Here is a 15,063-nt window from a genome sequence, read left to right as displayed (position 1 = left end):
TGAAAATAATGATTTCAAAAGACTGTATAGAAGAAACATTATCGCGGTAAATTATAGGTTACCTACATTAAGCGTCTATTCGAGTAAGTTATTAAGGCCACAGCCTTACCCCACACTCGCTCTTCACTTGCACTTACTCCAAACGCTAAATTATTAACTCAATTATATACAATTGACGTAATAACTTATATTATAGCACCGTACCCGCAGTCCGCACATTTATTCACTTACCAGTCGTCATGTGGAACTGTTTCAGGAACTTTGTCACTTCGTTTTGTACTGAAAGTTCGGTTCATGGCGTGAAGTACCTAATTAAAGATAAAAATAGAATTTCGAGGTTTGTTCCGAGTTTTAATAGCCTAATTATATTTTTGTAGGTAGGTACATAACAGCAGCGGCTGGTCTATACAAGCCGATTCCCACCGGCTTGCCTAAAATTGATTTCTAAAATTCGTAACTCGTGTCGATTTAAAACACTCCCTTCGGTCGTGTTTTAATTTATCGCCACTCGTTTCGAACTTCCTTTCTTACGCACTTGTATCGTAATGTACTTACACAAATTAGATAAAACAAAGTATAATCTGAGAGGTCTAACCGTGGGCCCATATTTGGGCCATTTTTTTCAAAGTTGTCCACCCAACTTATTTTTTGATTTGGAATTTATTATGTGATATCCACTCAGTGGGTTAAATTGTGGTGTAGGCCATTTTTTTCAACCCCTTATTTGTCCAAGAGTGGCCCAACTTTAGTATTTCATGTGCTTTTGGGATACAGGCGTGATGTATGTATATCCACTCAGAATCGCGAGCTCTTACCATTCTAATAGGAGAAAAATAGTGTCCCAAGGTTTTTTCCCACTCCGTTACCATTTTTTCATACATTTTGTATGGCGGTAACGGAATGGTAGGTTCGAAAAAATTTATGGAAATCTTGGGACATTTTTTTTCTCCTATCAGGATCGAAAGACCTCGCGATTCTGAGTATTAGTCGCTTAAAAAATACCCATGTTACAAAAAAAGTGGGGTGGACAACTTTGAAAAAAAAAGAGATGTTTCATACAGATGCTACTGGTGTGTTATGCTCATATTCGCCCTGTTCTGCTGCGGGCAGTTCTCCCTCCTCTTGTGGAGCCGATTCCTGGAGATACCCATCAGGATGACCATCAAAAACGGCCAGGCTCTCACGGAGAAGCTGCCTTTGCCTTCAATCACCTTTTGCTCGGAAAAACCCGTTGACAAGTGGTATGAAGAGTTTTTGGGAGAAGTGTAAGCATTTTTTCCTATACCGGGTGCCCGGTAATTAATGGACAACCTTTTAACCACCAAGAGGGCACCTTATACTGGTCCAGAAAATTAAAGGTTTAGTAAAAATCGCCTGGTTTTCAGATTTTCACACTTTTAAAATTTTAGGTAGTGGCCTCTTGGTGGTTAAAAGGTTGTCCATTAATTACCGGGCACCCTGTATAACTAGGTACTCATACTTAAATGAGGACATGTTCACATTTACATGTTCACTTCTTTGGGTTTGGACTTCAGTGATACCTGTCCATTAAAAGATAAAAGTGGCCAGACTCTCACAGTTACAAAATTGTTGCTACAAAGCGACTTGTTTACTGTTCTTAGTGGCTACTCTTACGCAGAATTTTTCATAATAATTCCAAATAATTTTGTAGGAATATCCCTCCTAAGTTCACGAAAGAAGAAGTGTTGGACGCGATGCGTTTGGGCGTCGGTGAGCTGACTCCATTGTATGTGGAACATCAGCAGCCATTGAACGTCACGCTTATGGATATACTGGACAACGTGCTAGCTTACAATCATGTAACGGTAGGAATATAATTATCCTTATCTGGGCCCATTTCTCAAAACTGAAAGTTAGAAGTTACAAGCGGAAGTCTCTTTCCAACTTGTCATATCAGACATTGACAACCACATAAATTGTAACTTGTAGCTTTGAGGAATAGGCCCCAGGTCCTAAGATTAGGTATATCACTTGTATAACTCTTACTAGGCTGACTATAACGACAACTGATAGTTTTCCTTAGTAAATTAAGCTGTTTTAGTGCGTTCATTTCAGGCTTTGGCACATCGTCACTAATATTGCTAAGGGCAAACTTTGACAAAGACATTTTGCTTCTCATGCAGATAATGCTCCTAATGCCAGAATATCGTATTATTCAATTGTCATTTAAAAAAGTTACACAATTGTAACTGTTTACTTCCACAAAAATGGAAAAACAAGTTAAAACGTCATCTGCTCACTTTTCAAACTTCTCACTCCTAGTCGTATGTGTCTATTTATTTATTTATGATTTAAAGTTTTGATTGTAACTCATTTATCTCTCTTCCCACACCCCAGTTTACCTGTGTAATTATTTTAATATTCTAATTTTGTCTCATATTATGGACTGTCATATTCTTAAATGTATTTTCTGTCTAAAACCGAAATAAATTACACATATGAAAGAAAAAGTGACCAGTCCTCTGGTGCCTGAGGCTGGAATCGAACCAGCGTACTTTCCAATCGCGGGAAATGCCTCTTAATCCGCTCGGCCACCCAGGTCACAGCTGTCGAGGTCGAAATTATCTCTCATATGAGTAATCTATACAAGGACTCGTAGCGCCCTCTGTCCACCCCTAGGGCAGAACGGTATGGTTCTTGCCCCCCGTGTAAACCAAACTCAGGTTGGTTTCGACACAGCTCGAGAGATGGCGCTGCTAAATCAATTCTAATGAACACAAGTCAAATTATAATCTATTGAAAATATTTCAACTTGTGCTGTCTTAAAGTAGTCACACTACTATGTATATAAATTAAAACCGAAATAAATTACACATATGAAAGAAAAAGTGACCAGTCCTCTGGTGCCTGAGGCTAATTGAGAGATAATTTCGACCTCGACAGCTGTGACCTGGGTGGCCGAGCGGATTAAGAGGCATTTCCCGCGATTGGAAAGTACGCTGGTTCGATTCCAGCCTCAGGCACCAGAGGACTGGTCACTTTTTCTTTCATATGTGTAATTTATTTCGGTTTTAATTTATATACATAGTAGTGTGACTACTTTAAGACAGCACAAGTTGAAATATTTTCAATAGATTATAATTTGACTTGTGTTCATTAGTATTTTCTGTCTGTTTATTTTTGTTAACTATTATTCGATTGTGCTTAGTAACCATACTTTAATATGTTATTTTTATTTCTTATCATATAAGTTTAGGGGCCACTGAAAATCAGCGTCGTGGCACTAAGTGCTCCGACACATGCTGAGTTGCATCCTCTTTGGAACAACAATCTGTACATTTACCAATGATATAACTGCCATGATGTAACGTGTTTTTTCGAATAAATTTTATTTCATTTCATTTCAATATTTTTCAATACGAACAATTTTACTGGGTTTTGCTTAACATTTTACAGGATCCTACTACAAACGCTCTTTTATATTGCAGACTCGCGATTTCGTCTCACGCGTGTCTGTACCCTGTGAAGTATTATTGAGCCGTTGTGAACTCAGAGGAAAGATCGTGCCGTGTTCGGATCTTTTCGAGCGTGTTAATGGACAGTGCTGCCGGTTCTATGATGAGTATAGAAATTTTAATCCTTAAACTCACCATACTTTACTTTATTTAACAGTTTGATTTATTTTCCCTTTATTTTAACTCACTCCGATTCTCAGGTGTCACTGATCATTTCGGCTTAAGTACATGCAATCTTTCAGGTTTACTTTATCTTACATCGTTATACATCTAATTCCTTCTTCGTCTCATTGCTTTTCATTTCTGTCAAAATTATGACAACTACCTTATGCAGAGAACCCAGTCATCATCTTAATTGCATCAGCTAAATTTCTTCAAGTTACAGCAGAAGCACAGAATATATAATAGTACAAGTACAGAAGGCTCACTTCTTTGATGTTCACAAAATGCCGCCATTCTAAATACTTACCTCCATTAACAAACGGACCGCACGCGAGCACCCGACATTGAATTCTAATGCACCGCGCGAAGGTCGTCACCATTGAATGGGCCGCGAACTCGCGGCCGCCGGCATGTACTTGTAGCACGGCAATAGAATCGCGGAGTGAGCCGCCCCTGGCAGAAGGTATTTCTGCAAAATCTTCCAGTTTTCTTATTGCGCGTTCGGAGTTTCCATAAGTTCAGTCCAAATCGTGAAAGTCAGGAACGCCTTGTAACGTTTGTATATTTTCTAACCTCTATCTTAATTCCAGTCCAGAAACATTCGTCTCATCAGGCGACCTCTTCAGCAACAATCTCAAGGTCCAAACTACCATGGACTACGGTGACATTTACGTGATGATCCACAGACCGCTGTCAGAACCGCTGATAGAGCAATCTTCTTTTATGATGGCTAATGGATACTATGTCATGTTCTATATTCAACCGTTAAGTATTGAGAAGTCAGAAGAAGTTCATGAAATGGAGGAGGAAGCGTGAGTAATGTATGATGTGTTTTAACGAACCATCAACATCAACAATATTCAAGCACACAAGCAGCGGAGCAACCACTCGTTTCAGTTGAATCCATATAACCTGTACACACAGGTACTGTGCATGGCCAATTTATTATTGTCTATGCATTTATGTAGTTGCATGTGCCTAAAAAATGCAAAAATGAGACTAGAGAGATGAGCCCAAGTTCATCTTGGAAATATCTCTCATTATTCATATTTGGTGAATTCAGTTCTCTAATTTTATTTATAGAGGGGTGTGTGTTCACCCTGACGAACAAGACCTACGTTTCTTTGACTCATATGACTACTTTAATTGTGCAATGGAATGGATCATCAACGCCAGCATGGCTGTTTGCGGCTGCGCGGCAACTTATACTCGTGCACCTGATGAGTACACTTGTAACTTTACTGGGATGAACTGTCTTAGGAAGTATTCTAGTAAGTGGTTTATTCTTTTTAAGGAGAACATTATCATGGGCTTCTTCTTATTCCTTTCTTGGAATACGACACATTCACTCTGACTAATACAGTGCTGCAGTGGTGATAGTCGATACCGCTTTACAGACAGAGACGGTTATGCTGGGTCTGACAAAGCATAACCGTCAAGGGTCTCTTTTGTCTGCAATTGAGCCCCTTTTAACTGTTTTCTTTTTAGTCCATCGCCTTTTTGTTTTCTCTCTGCACCAATTCTGCGTATTTCTGTTTGGCATTATGATGGCTGACTGGTAAAGGATGCATTTTGTCTTTAAGTCCACCGTTTGTACATTATTGTGTATCTTTTGTGCAGTAAAGTTTATAACTGTACCCGTCTACCGCTACCGTCTTCAATAATTGTGCGTGTCCATCATTATCATCAGCATGGTATTGTGTGATCTTTAGTCGGTTCTAGCTTTCATGTGTGTACAAAATACAACTTAAGTACGTATGGTCGGAAGAAAACAAGTAAAATATTATAGTAGGTTTAGGACAAACATTTTAAATAATACGAGTCGTTCATACACTTACAGCTCTCAACAAGATGGTGTACGGCCTACCAATACACGAGCGCCTATCACACCTGGCGGCGTCGAAAGGCATAGAGATGCAGACCTGTCCAGAAGTGTGTACATACACGCATTACAGCTGGAACTTTAAGCCGAGGGTACTGGTGCCTGATCATGATTGTACGGGGTTTTTGTAAGTCTTCCAAACTTAGAGTTACCTAGGTGTTAATGACCTGGGGCCCATTTCTCAAAACTGAAAGTTACAATTTACAAGCGGAAGTCTCTTTCCAACTTGTCATATTAGACATTGACTACCGCTTGTAAATTGTAACTAGTAGCTTCGAGAAATGGGCCCCCAGGCAGGCAATCACGGTCGCGGGATAAATGATTCATCAGTCCCTTTCGCACTATTTGTAAGTACCATAGGGACGGCCTGGGTCCGTAGCCGAATGGCATTTCTCCGACGCCAAACGAAAATGAAACGCCACGCCAGTTAGTCCGGCTCTGTCTGGATATCTACTAGCGTTTCGTTTCGTGAGCGTTTCGTGACCGTTAGTGCCATTCGGCTACGCACCCTGATGTTTTATCGTTTATCGCGCGACCATGCTATCGGTGCAGATTTACACTGAGATTCAGATAATATCCTGAGTGATTTTTTTAGATTTATTTATTGAAGATTTATTTAATCTTACTTAAGACATAAATGAGACTGGGTGATGTCAACTATGATTATTTTTTTTTTCAATTGCAGAAGTGGAGTTGATCCTAACAACTCGTTCGTGGCGCACTTCACGTACGAAAATCAGTTTTATAAAATACAAGAATTCGTCCTGATCACCGATTGGATCACATTAATAAGTTAGCACTATTTTTTCAATTTTGTTAAGAGTTTTAGAACACACAGTAGGCTACTTGCCTCCTAGTCAAATCAGCTTCTTTTTAAGAACTGTCAAAACTAATTTGAACGACTTGCTAATATGGAATTTATATGAAATCAAGTTGAGTGACGTCACGGTCAACTTAGTTACTTTAAATATTTCTACCTGACTTATAAAGTGGAAATTGGATTTGAAAATAACTTCTGTCCATGTTTTTCTTATAATTATCTGATGCTTTATTTCGTGCATAGTATAAATATTTTATTTTACAGTCAAGCTCCCTATTGCACTTTTATTATGACACTTTTACATATTTTAAATTTAAGTTAGCGGCAAATGCCATGGGAAATTCCACTCGGAGCCTAAACTATATTAGTAGAAATAAAACATGTGCAACCCGCTACTTTCTAGCGGGTTGCATATCTTTTATCTTCTAGTTTTCTGAAGTGTTCACCGCTTTTTATGCTCCACAGGTAACCTAGGTGGCGTCTACGGTATCTTCCTCGGTTGTAGCATGCTCACTCTAGTAGAACTCGTGTTCTATCTATGGACGCGAGTGGTCAGGAAAATGTGCACAAACCGTGTCCAAACTACTGAGGAACAATTAATGGACAAAACTGAGCAACACCGCAAAACTCTGCGAGAGAATACTGAGCAACACCGAAATCCTTTAGGAGAGAGAATTGAGCATCACCACAAAACTTTAAAGGAGATGATTGAGCAATACCGCAAAGCTTTTGGAGAGAGAGTTGAGCAATACCGCATAACAGTGCCGAAAACTAAGCGACACAACAAAATATTGGTGGAGGAAACTCGTCAGAAAGAAATGCCAGAGCCGTTACAATTCAACAACTGACTTACTTTTTACTACTTACGTATTTATATTTGGATTCTTTATTATACTTAACACTATAAATAATAGAACACGTAGTGTGGCATAAAGCATTTGGCATACAGTGAGAACAAAAACGCAAGCCTTCGAAGAACAGAACTTGACGCCAAGCGCGACGAGATAAAGGCTCGACTATAATTTCATCGGAGGGGTGCTGACATGCAGTGAGTGTGGTCGTAAAAATATTCACTGAAAAAATAGGCTACGTCAGCCACCTGAGAGCTCATGACAAAACTCAGTCGCTGAGGATGATGATGATGATGACTTTATAAGTGTAAGTTAGGTCCTCACAAAAAAACCAGCACCGCAGAAGGTCGTGGCATTATGCTGAGCGGAGCGGGGTCCTATTTTAGCGTCTGCTGTTTTTTTTTTACATGCCTTCTGTTTTATTTGTATACTTTGTAGCGTTCAATAAATTATTTCTATTTCTAATTACTTGTGGACTGTGGAAGGAATAAGTCTTTTTGCTATGTTAACTCAAAAGTTCTAACTGGACTTACTAGGGTTCTGCGAATCCACATGCTGGCAGAGGCCTATTCGTTGGTGGTGATCTTCTGCGCTGTATTTAATTTCGGTTTACACTGAATGATTAAATTCTTAAGGTTTTTGATATATTGCTTTGAGATGACACCGATGTTTTTATTTTGTAATTGCGACATTTAATAAATTTTGACCAATCCAAACTTTCTTTTTTGCCAAGAACGATTTTATACTGGACTGACAAAGCCCATACAAAAAAACCGGCCAAGAGCGTGTCGGGCCACGCTCAGTGTAGGGTTCCGTAGTTTTCCGTATTTTTCTCAAAAACTACTAAACCTATCAAGTTCAAAACAATTTTCCTAGAAAGTCTTTATAAAGTTCTACTTTTGTGATTTTTTTCATATTTTTTAAACATAATTATGGTTCAAAAGTTAGCGGGGGGGGGGACGCACTTTTTTTTCCTTTAGGAGCGATTATTTCCGAAAATATTATTATTATCAAAAAACGATTTTAGTAAACCCTTTTTCATTTTTAAATACCTATCCAACAATATATCACACGTTGGGGTTGGAATGAAAAAAAATATCAGTCCCCACTTTACATGTAGGGGGGGTACCCTAATAAAACATTTTTTTCCATTTTTTATTTTTGCACTTTGTTGGCGTGATTGATATACATATTGGTATCAAATTTCAGCTTTCTAGTGCTAACGGTTACTGAGATTATCCGCGGACGGACGGACGGACGGACGGACAGACAGACATAGATATACGTTTATTTGTTTGTCACAATACACACAGAATACACAAAAGAAATAAGTTACAAAAAAGAATTAGAATACATAATAAGCAAATTGGAAAACAGGAAATTACACAGATTTTTACCATAGCGTACTATGATACTGTGCGCGTCGCAACAAGACAAAAGGGTTACGGCTCAGTATTACGCTACGCCCTGAGGCAGCAGCACTGATATTCTGCCGGAACCGGATCAGATCACGATAACACATAATTGATTGAATAAGAAATATTGTAAAGAGATGAAATTATATACCTAAAATATCTATAAATAATTGCCTATGAAACGAGTGAGATGAATGCTATGATGAAAAGAAATGTGTGTTTGATCTGTTAGATCGATAGATAGTAAAATAATTGCTACAGCTAGAGCTAAACCTGAAGCTAAATCCGGTAATCTGCAACCAGGTAGCCATAAGGGATACCCAAACTTTGTTTTTCTAAAAGACATGGCGAAACTATAAGGGTTCCTAGTTGACTACGCAACCCTAAAAAGCGTAACTCTGAAATGTACTGGCCTTTTAAGGCTTAAAACTAGATGGGCTGTTCGCAGCCTGGAAGTGGCCAAAATCATATTTTCCCCAAATATTTATGCTTGTTTTTGCTTTTTATAAGAACAAATGACATATTTCCTTATTTTAAAATCATGATTTCACGTCAATACATATTTTGAAAAATTAAATTTGTAGGCATCATGAGTGTATAGTAGGTATTTAATAGGTGGCGCTAAAAAATCGAGGTACGATTCTTAGTATGAAGTATGTAAATCCTATATAAATATTCCTTGGTTTTGCTAACAAACCTCTGTGCTGTGACCGCTTCTCCATTGTAAAATCCTAATTTAACAGAGTATAGCTCTAACTTCACAAGTCTGCTATATTGTAGATGATATTGTATATGATAACTGTATATTTATTGTATATTTAAACGGGAATATATTATTAAGCTATAAATGTCAATATTTTACCAGGAAATCCTCTTTAATCTATATATACAGTGGGCTGCAAAAGTGCATGGCGAATTTATCAATGAATTCATTTATAGTTTCTCCATGCAATTTTGCAGCTATCTGTACGTACTTCGTATGAAAGTATTGAAAATATACACTCCCTGGGGAATTCATATTTAACTGATATCTCTTAAAATATTTCATTGAAAATTCTAAATTTAAACCAAACATCGCATTTCAAAGAACGCTGGGAACAGAAAATTGATTAGAGCCGGCTTATTTACTTATACCCAAAACTCTAAGTCAAAGTATGAGGGTCTAAAATCCGATATTTATGCGTTAAACGTAAGCACGATAAGCCTATCTCATCACAAAGCCCTTCAGGTTCATTAGGCATTTTCGTTTGAAAACGTTTCCCAATAAGCCCACCTCCGAGTGATCCCGCAAATTGCCTATTCAGTAAAGCTACAGGCGGCCTAGCCAAGTGGCAATCGTTGACGCTACGTGGCTCTGTCGCAATACGGGAGAGCAATAGCACAGTATAATAAAGAATACAGTGGGCCAAGAAAGTGGTCTACCAGTTTTGACAAAAGTTTCTGTGAGCTCTAACGATCGCTAAGGTTGACTTGACACATGGCATGACGTAAGTATCATATATAGTATAGACAGAGCAATTGTCACTGACATAATATTATTGCAATGGGAAATCGACCTTGTTGTCTCATGACGTTCAAACGAACCTCAACCGTAGGGTGGTAAACCACATTTTTGGTCGACTGTACCCTACAGTATGGCCACTCCCGCTCCCCGCTGAAAGTGCCACCCACCCGTTCTCGGTTAGCTCAGTTACCGCCTGCCAAAATCGCGACCAGTCGACCTGTCATATCTCACTCATACAAGCATGGTACGCGTTCACCTACACGAGCTTCGACTGTGTGCGTAGGAACGCGCCTCTTTCATTATATGATCGCCATTATCCGAGGTGTGGCGATATGGATCTGAGTGTTTTTTTTGCCACTTTGTTTAATGTGATATTTTTGATTTTGTTATGTATATTTAGAATCATTAGATTTCTCAATCCTAATAGGTAAATAAAGTGTCCCCAGTGATTTATTCTTTTTTTTAATAATTATTACCTAATTAATTACCATTCTTGAAGCATTTTGTATGTGGTAGTTAACAAAGGAGGAAAGTAACAAAAATGCATGGAAATTCTGGGACACTTTTTGTCTCCTATTCAGAAAGTGCTCGTGATTCTGATTAAAATTGACTAAGTTCCCTAAAAATATCAAAATAAAGAAATAGCAAAAAAAATGCATATCTAACTAAAAATGCTTGACCTACAATCCACTAAAAATATCAAAATTTAAAAAAAGAAAAAATACTATGAATGTATACAAAGCGTAAGCGATTGTGACGTTGGCTAAGTCCCCTGTGCCTGTCATCTGTGATAACCCTAAAATCCTCACAAATATAGCCTCTAATAACAAGACATTACGAGTCAAAGGAACCGTCTTTGTGAATGACACAGTCACGCATCATCAACGATTTTCATGACGGCGCTGAAATTGTATGGAAATTCTTTCCGGTTAGGTTTGGGGAAATTGTGATATTGTTATCCTCGTCCCCTTACTGCAAATACCGACTATGTGCAAAAAAGTGATTTTGAGATAATGCGATTTTAATGTTTGAAGGTACGATTTCATATGAAAACATGAAAAAAATTACTATTTGTATACAGCATTCTACAGCCCGTATTGTGTTGTTTAATACTTAATCGTAAACAATATCCAGGCTTGATTTGATTGCCGATAAAACTACGATTTAAAAAAAATAGTAGCAAACTTAGTTGGTTTTTCCTGTAGAAATAAAAATTTGTATATTTCTCTTATTAATACATATAAAGCAGTGTTTCCCTTTGATTAAGCTTTGCTTTTAATACACTTTACTTATGATTTGCAAAAAAAGAAAAAAATATACAAAAGTTTTGAACTTATTTCAAAATATATTAAATATTCTCAATGACATAGGCGGTTTTAGTTGCAGGAAATATAGCTGCTCTAATTTTATGTTACAAAACTTCACTTATCATTGTTAATTTAACTGGTACATTTGTAATTAAAAGTTTTTTAACATTACTAACCATTAATAATACTTTATTTATGGTTTTGAAGAGTTATTCTCAAAAAAAATTTTGAAAAAAATCCTCTTCAACCGGTTTTAGGAGATTTTTCACAAAATACTTTAACCGATTTCAGTAAAATTTAACAAGAAGTAACGCAATAGCATTCCCTTGAAATCACAAAAAGAATTTTACAAATCGGTTAATGCGTTTTTGGGTAATAGCATAATATGCATAGGTACTTACTACATACTAGTTCACTGTCTCAGCAATCCGAAGTCCGCCATAATTTATGTTCGAAATTTCACTATCTACACTGTTACATTTAGTATAGGTAAATAGTTTTTGTACGCTCAATAACCTGAAGTAATAGTTTATTTAAAGTTTTGTAGTATTTACGCCAAAGTCACTAAAATGTAGGCGTAGATGAGGTAATAAGTAAGAAAAAGTAATGTGTAACGGTAATTACATAGGTTTCTGGGGCGATTTAAAGCAATCATGTTTGCAATATTCTTACGCCCCCAGTTACATGCAGTGTTTTTCATCACACTTGCAATAAAAAGATAAAAAAGTATTTATGGTAGTCCAAAATACAAATTTAAACACTCTTTTGGGAAAAAGTTTTTTCTTTTACTCCTGATACGCCTTCGTGCGATTGCACACTTACTGCGCAAGAGTGATAAAAAGTTATTAAACAACATCTTCATCGCTGGTGGAATTGGATACAAACACGTCCGTAACACGGCTGACAATGCTAGACTAACTAGGTATTAAGTGATTGGAAGCACTCATGGTACTATTTAGTTACGATACCTTTGTCAAAAAGTCTGCGTAAGTCCATTTTCTTGAACGCAGAGATAGCTAGTTGTTTATCGAGCTTTAGACCGAGATAGAAATATGATATGATACATTAAGAGGTTTGAGGTGGTTCTACTGAACTGGAGTTTAATTTGTGGCGTTGATTTTCTTGCCTTGTGCTACGTCCAGATCTCGACATGAACTTAAGCCTAGTGCCCACTAAGCTCGCCGAGTCGAATCTCATTAATTCGCCTTCTGCATTTCTTATGAAACTACGTCCATTAGCGACGCGTCGAATCGGATTCATCGTTCATTGTAAATGTATGCAGGGCTCGATTCGACGTGCCTCGACTCCACCTAAGTGTCCTCAAGACTTTATTTAGCCTTTGTGACAGAGATTTAATACCTAAAGGGTACCATGAGTGGTTTCAACCACTTAATACTGCAGTTGGTGAAGTGGTACACAGTTGTGACATCTGAAGTCTACTCGTACCGTAGGTATGCTAGTAAGTAAAGTAAAGTAAAGTTTATTCATTGTTAACTGTGTACATAAGATGGTATGATATACAGGAAATACAGTATCAACAGTGCCCATTTCGAGCGTACAATATTCTTAAAAACTACTGACTATATTAGCTTACTGGCTAACTTATAATTATTACCCGGTATATTTCAGAAAAAACTCATTTAGTTTGTAGAACATCGTATGAAAAACGAAGCTTTATTTAAGACAAACAATGGGTTATAATTATGTATAAAGAAGAGAAATATGCAAACATTTATTTCTACAGGAAAAACCAACTAAGTAGGTATTCGACTGTTTCATTAAATCGTATTTGATCGTCAACTAAATACATTCTGAATATATATACGACAAAGTAGTAAACAAAAAAATATAGGGTTTAAAATGCCATACACATAACGTAAATTTCTTCATGTTTTCATATAAAACGTGCCTTCAAACTTTCAAACCGCATTATCTCAAAATCGCCTATTTACACATAGTCGGTATTTGCAGTAATAGACCGTTATCCTTTCCTTCGTCACACCACATGCAAAACTAATTATAGTCCCTATACAACTTTTTGGTAGAATGAAATTGCTGATGTTTGTAAACAAACATCTTCTGGAAAAACATCTTAAAGACATTTGGTGTATTTAGCCTGGCTTAAAATAAAGAATTTTGTTGATAGTTTTATTTGCAAAAATCAAATATGTACACATTAAACTTTTTTGTAGAACATAAGATGGCTACTTTAACAAAATGTTTAAATGCAAAAAAACACTATACACCATTAAAAGGTTCTACTTGGCGGATAAAGCATAAAAGTTTATATTAAATATTCATATTACATTCTGGCAGTTTATAATGCAACAAATTGACCATTAAGTAACTTTATGCGGAAGCTATCTTTTGAATGCAGCGTCGTATCAATACATGGGTTTTAACATATTGTAGCCCTTGAAAACCTTATTCTATAGGTGCTAAAAACTCGATTTCGTCAAAAAGTCACTTAGTCGGTATTTGCATTAATGGGACGTCCTTACAGTTGATTTTTCATCTGTGAAGCTTTTTTCGTATTTGTCAAATGGCGTTAGGGATCATCCATAAATTACGTCATACTAAAAATCATGATTTTTGACCCCTCCCCCAGACTATCGCCTACTTTCGTCTTTTTATCCGGTTACCGAACATCCTGTGTTTGTATATGTTTATGAGGTTTTCATAAAGTAACAGTTTAAAGTTCGTGTTTTAACCCTTAGAAATTTATGACAGATTTTGAAATGTGACGTCACCAAATTTAGGACCCGTCACCAAATTTAGGACCGTCGACCCCCTCCCTCCCCCCTAACCTGTGACGTAATTTATGGATGAGCCCTAAAGTACAATTGATTTAAGGTACATCGGGGCAAATCTCGACCGGTTTCTCATTTCCCATCATTCCTCATCTCCGTCGAACTTACCCCGCTGTACCTTACCTAATAACTAATTTGCGATAAATTGATAATAACTTATCACAATTCTGTTGTCTTTTGGCAACCGGTCAGCTTTTGGCAACCGGCTTAATCGGTAGTGAGGAGTTAGTGACCCTGGCTCCTAAGCCGATGGTCCTGGGATCGAATCCCGGTAAGGGTATATATATTTTTTTTTTATACTACGTCGGTGGCAAACAAGTATACGGTCCGCCTGATGTAAAGCGGTCACCGTAACCTATGGACGCCTGCAACTCAAACAGTGTCACATGCGCGTTGCCACCCCATTAGAAACTTGTACACTCCCTTTTGCTGTGTTAAGTACTGTTACAATTTTGGGGAATACCTAAGGGTAAATAAAGTAAACTAGGTATTTATAAAGAAAATAACTTTTTTAATAAACTTTCTTTTTGAAAATGATTTCGAAAGTAATAATACACTACTTAGTAACGCCTAACTGGTAGGAAATAAAACTACCTTTATTATACTACTTATTGTAAATGATATCGCTAGCTCAGTCTATTTACTTAAAAAAAAACAAATACCTAAAATTTAGAGCATAGGGGTGAGTCAGTAGTTCTGGTACTGGAAGACCGGGTAAAGGGTAAATATATTAATTCAAAAAATAATTTATGTTGGGCGCCTTTAAAAAAAACGAGGAACGCTCTGACCTTGGTGATGCCTAACCGAATTGAGGAGAAGTGGCCGCTGCAGCCACG

At 37.3% G+C, this 15,063-nt stretch overlaps 1 protein-coding gene across 1 annotated transcript; it reads left to right on the top strand.

Moving 5' to 3' along the window:
- Window positions 1–1,077: 1,077 nt before the first annotated feature.
- On the top strand, window positions 1,078–7,188 carry LOC125230430 (sodium channel protein Nach-like). The gene is made up of 8 exons (XM_048135567.1): window positions 1,078–1,265; window positions 1,673–1,826; window positions 3,450–3,583; window positions 4,229–4,450; window positions 4,722–4,909; window positions 5,479–5,647; window positions 6,206–6,312; window positions 6,806–7,188. The coding sequence occupies exons 1-8, from the start codon at window positions 1,078–1,080 to the stop codon at window positions 7,186–7,188; spliced, it is 1,545 nt and encodes a 514-aa protein (XP_047991524.1).
- Window positions 7,189–15,063: the final 7,875 nt, after the last annotated feature.

Source organism: Leguminivora glycinivorella, chromosome 10, assembly GCF_023078275.1.
Source record: "Leguminivora glycinivorella isolate SPB_JAAS2020 chromosome 10, LegGlyc_1.1, whole genome shotgun sequence".
Classification (NCBI taxonomy): Eukaryota; Metazoa; Arthropoda; class Insecta; order Lepidoptera; family Tortricidae; genus Leguminivora; species Leguminivora glycinivorella.
The sequence above is the reverse complement of the archived record's forward strand: the minus strand, read 5'-3'. Positions and strand labels throughout refer to the sequence as shown.

What these genes read in the sequence shown, in the direction of transcription:
- LOC125230430 (XM_048135567.1), top strand. Translation starts at nt 1,078, where the DNA reads ATGCTCATATTCGCCCTGTTCTGCTGCGGGCAGTTCTCCCTCCTCTTG. An exon ending in CTGTCTTAGGAAGTATTCTA is followed by an intron (nt 4,910 to 5,478) that starts GTAAGTGGTTTA and finishes ATACACTTACAG; the next exon opens with CTCTCAACAAGATGGTGTAC. An exon ending in CATGATTGTACGGGGTTTTT is followed by an intron (nt 5,648 to 6,205) that starts GTAAGTCTTCCA and finishes TTTCAATTGCAG; the next exon opens with AAGTGGAGTTGATCCTAACA.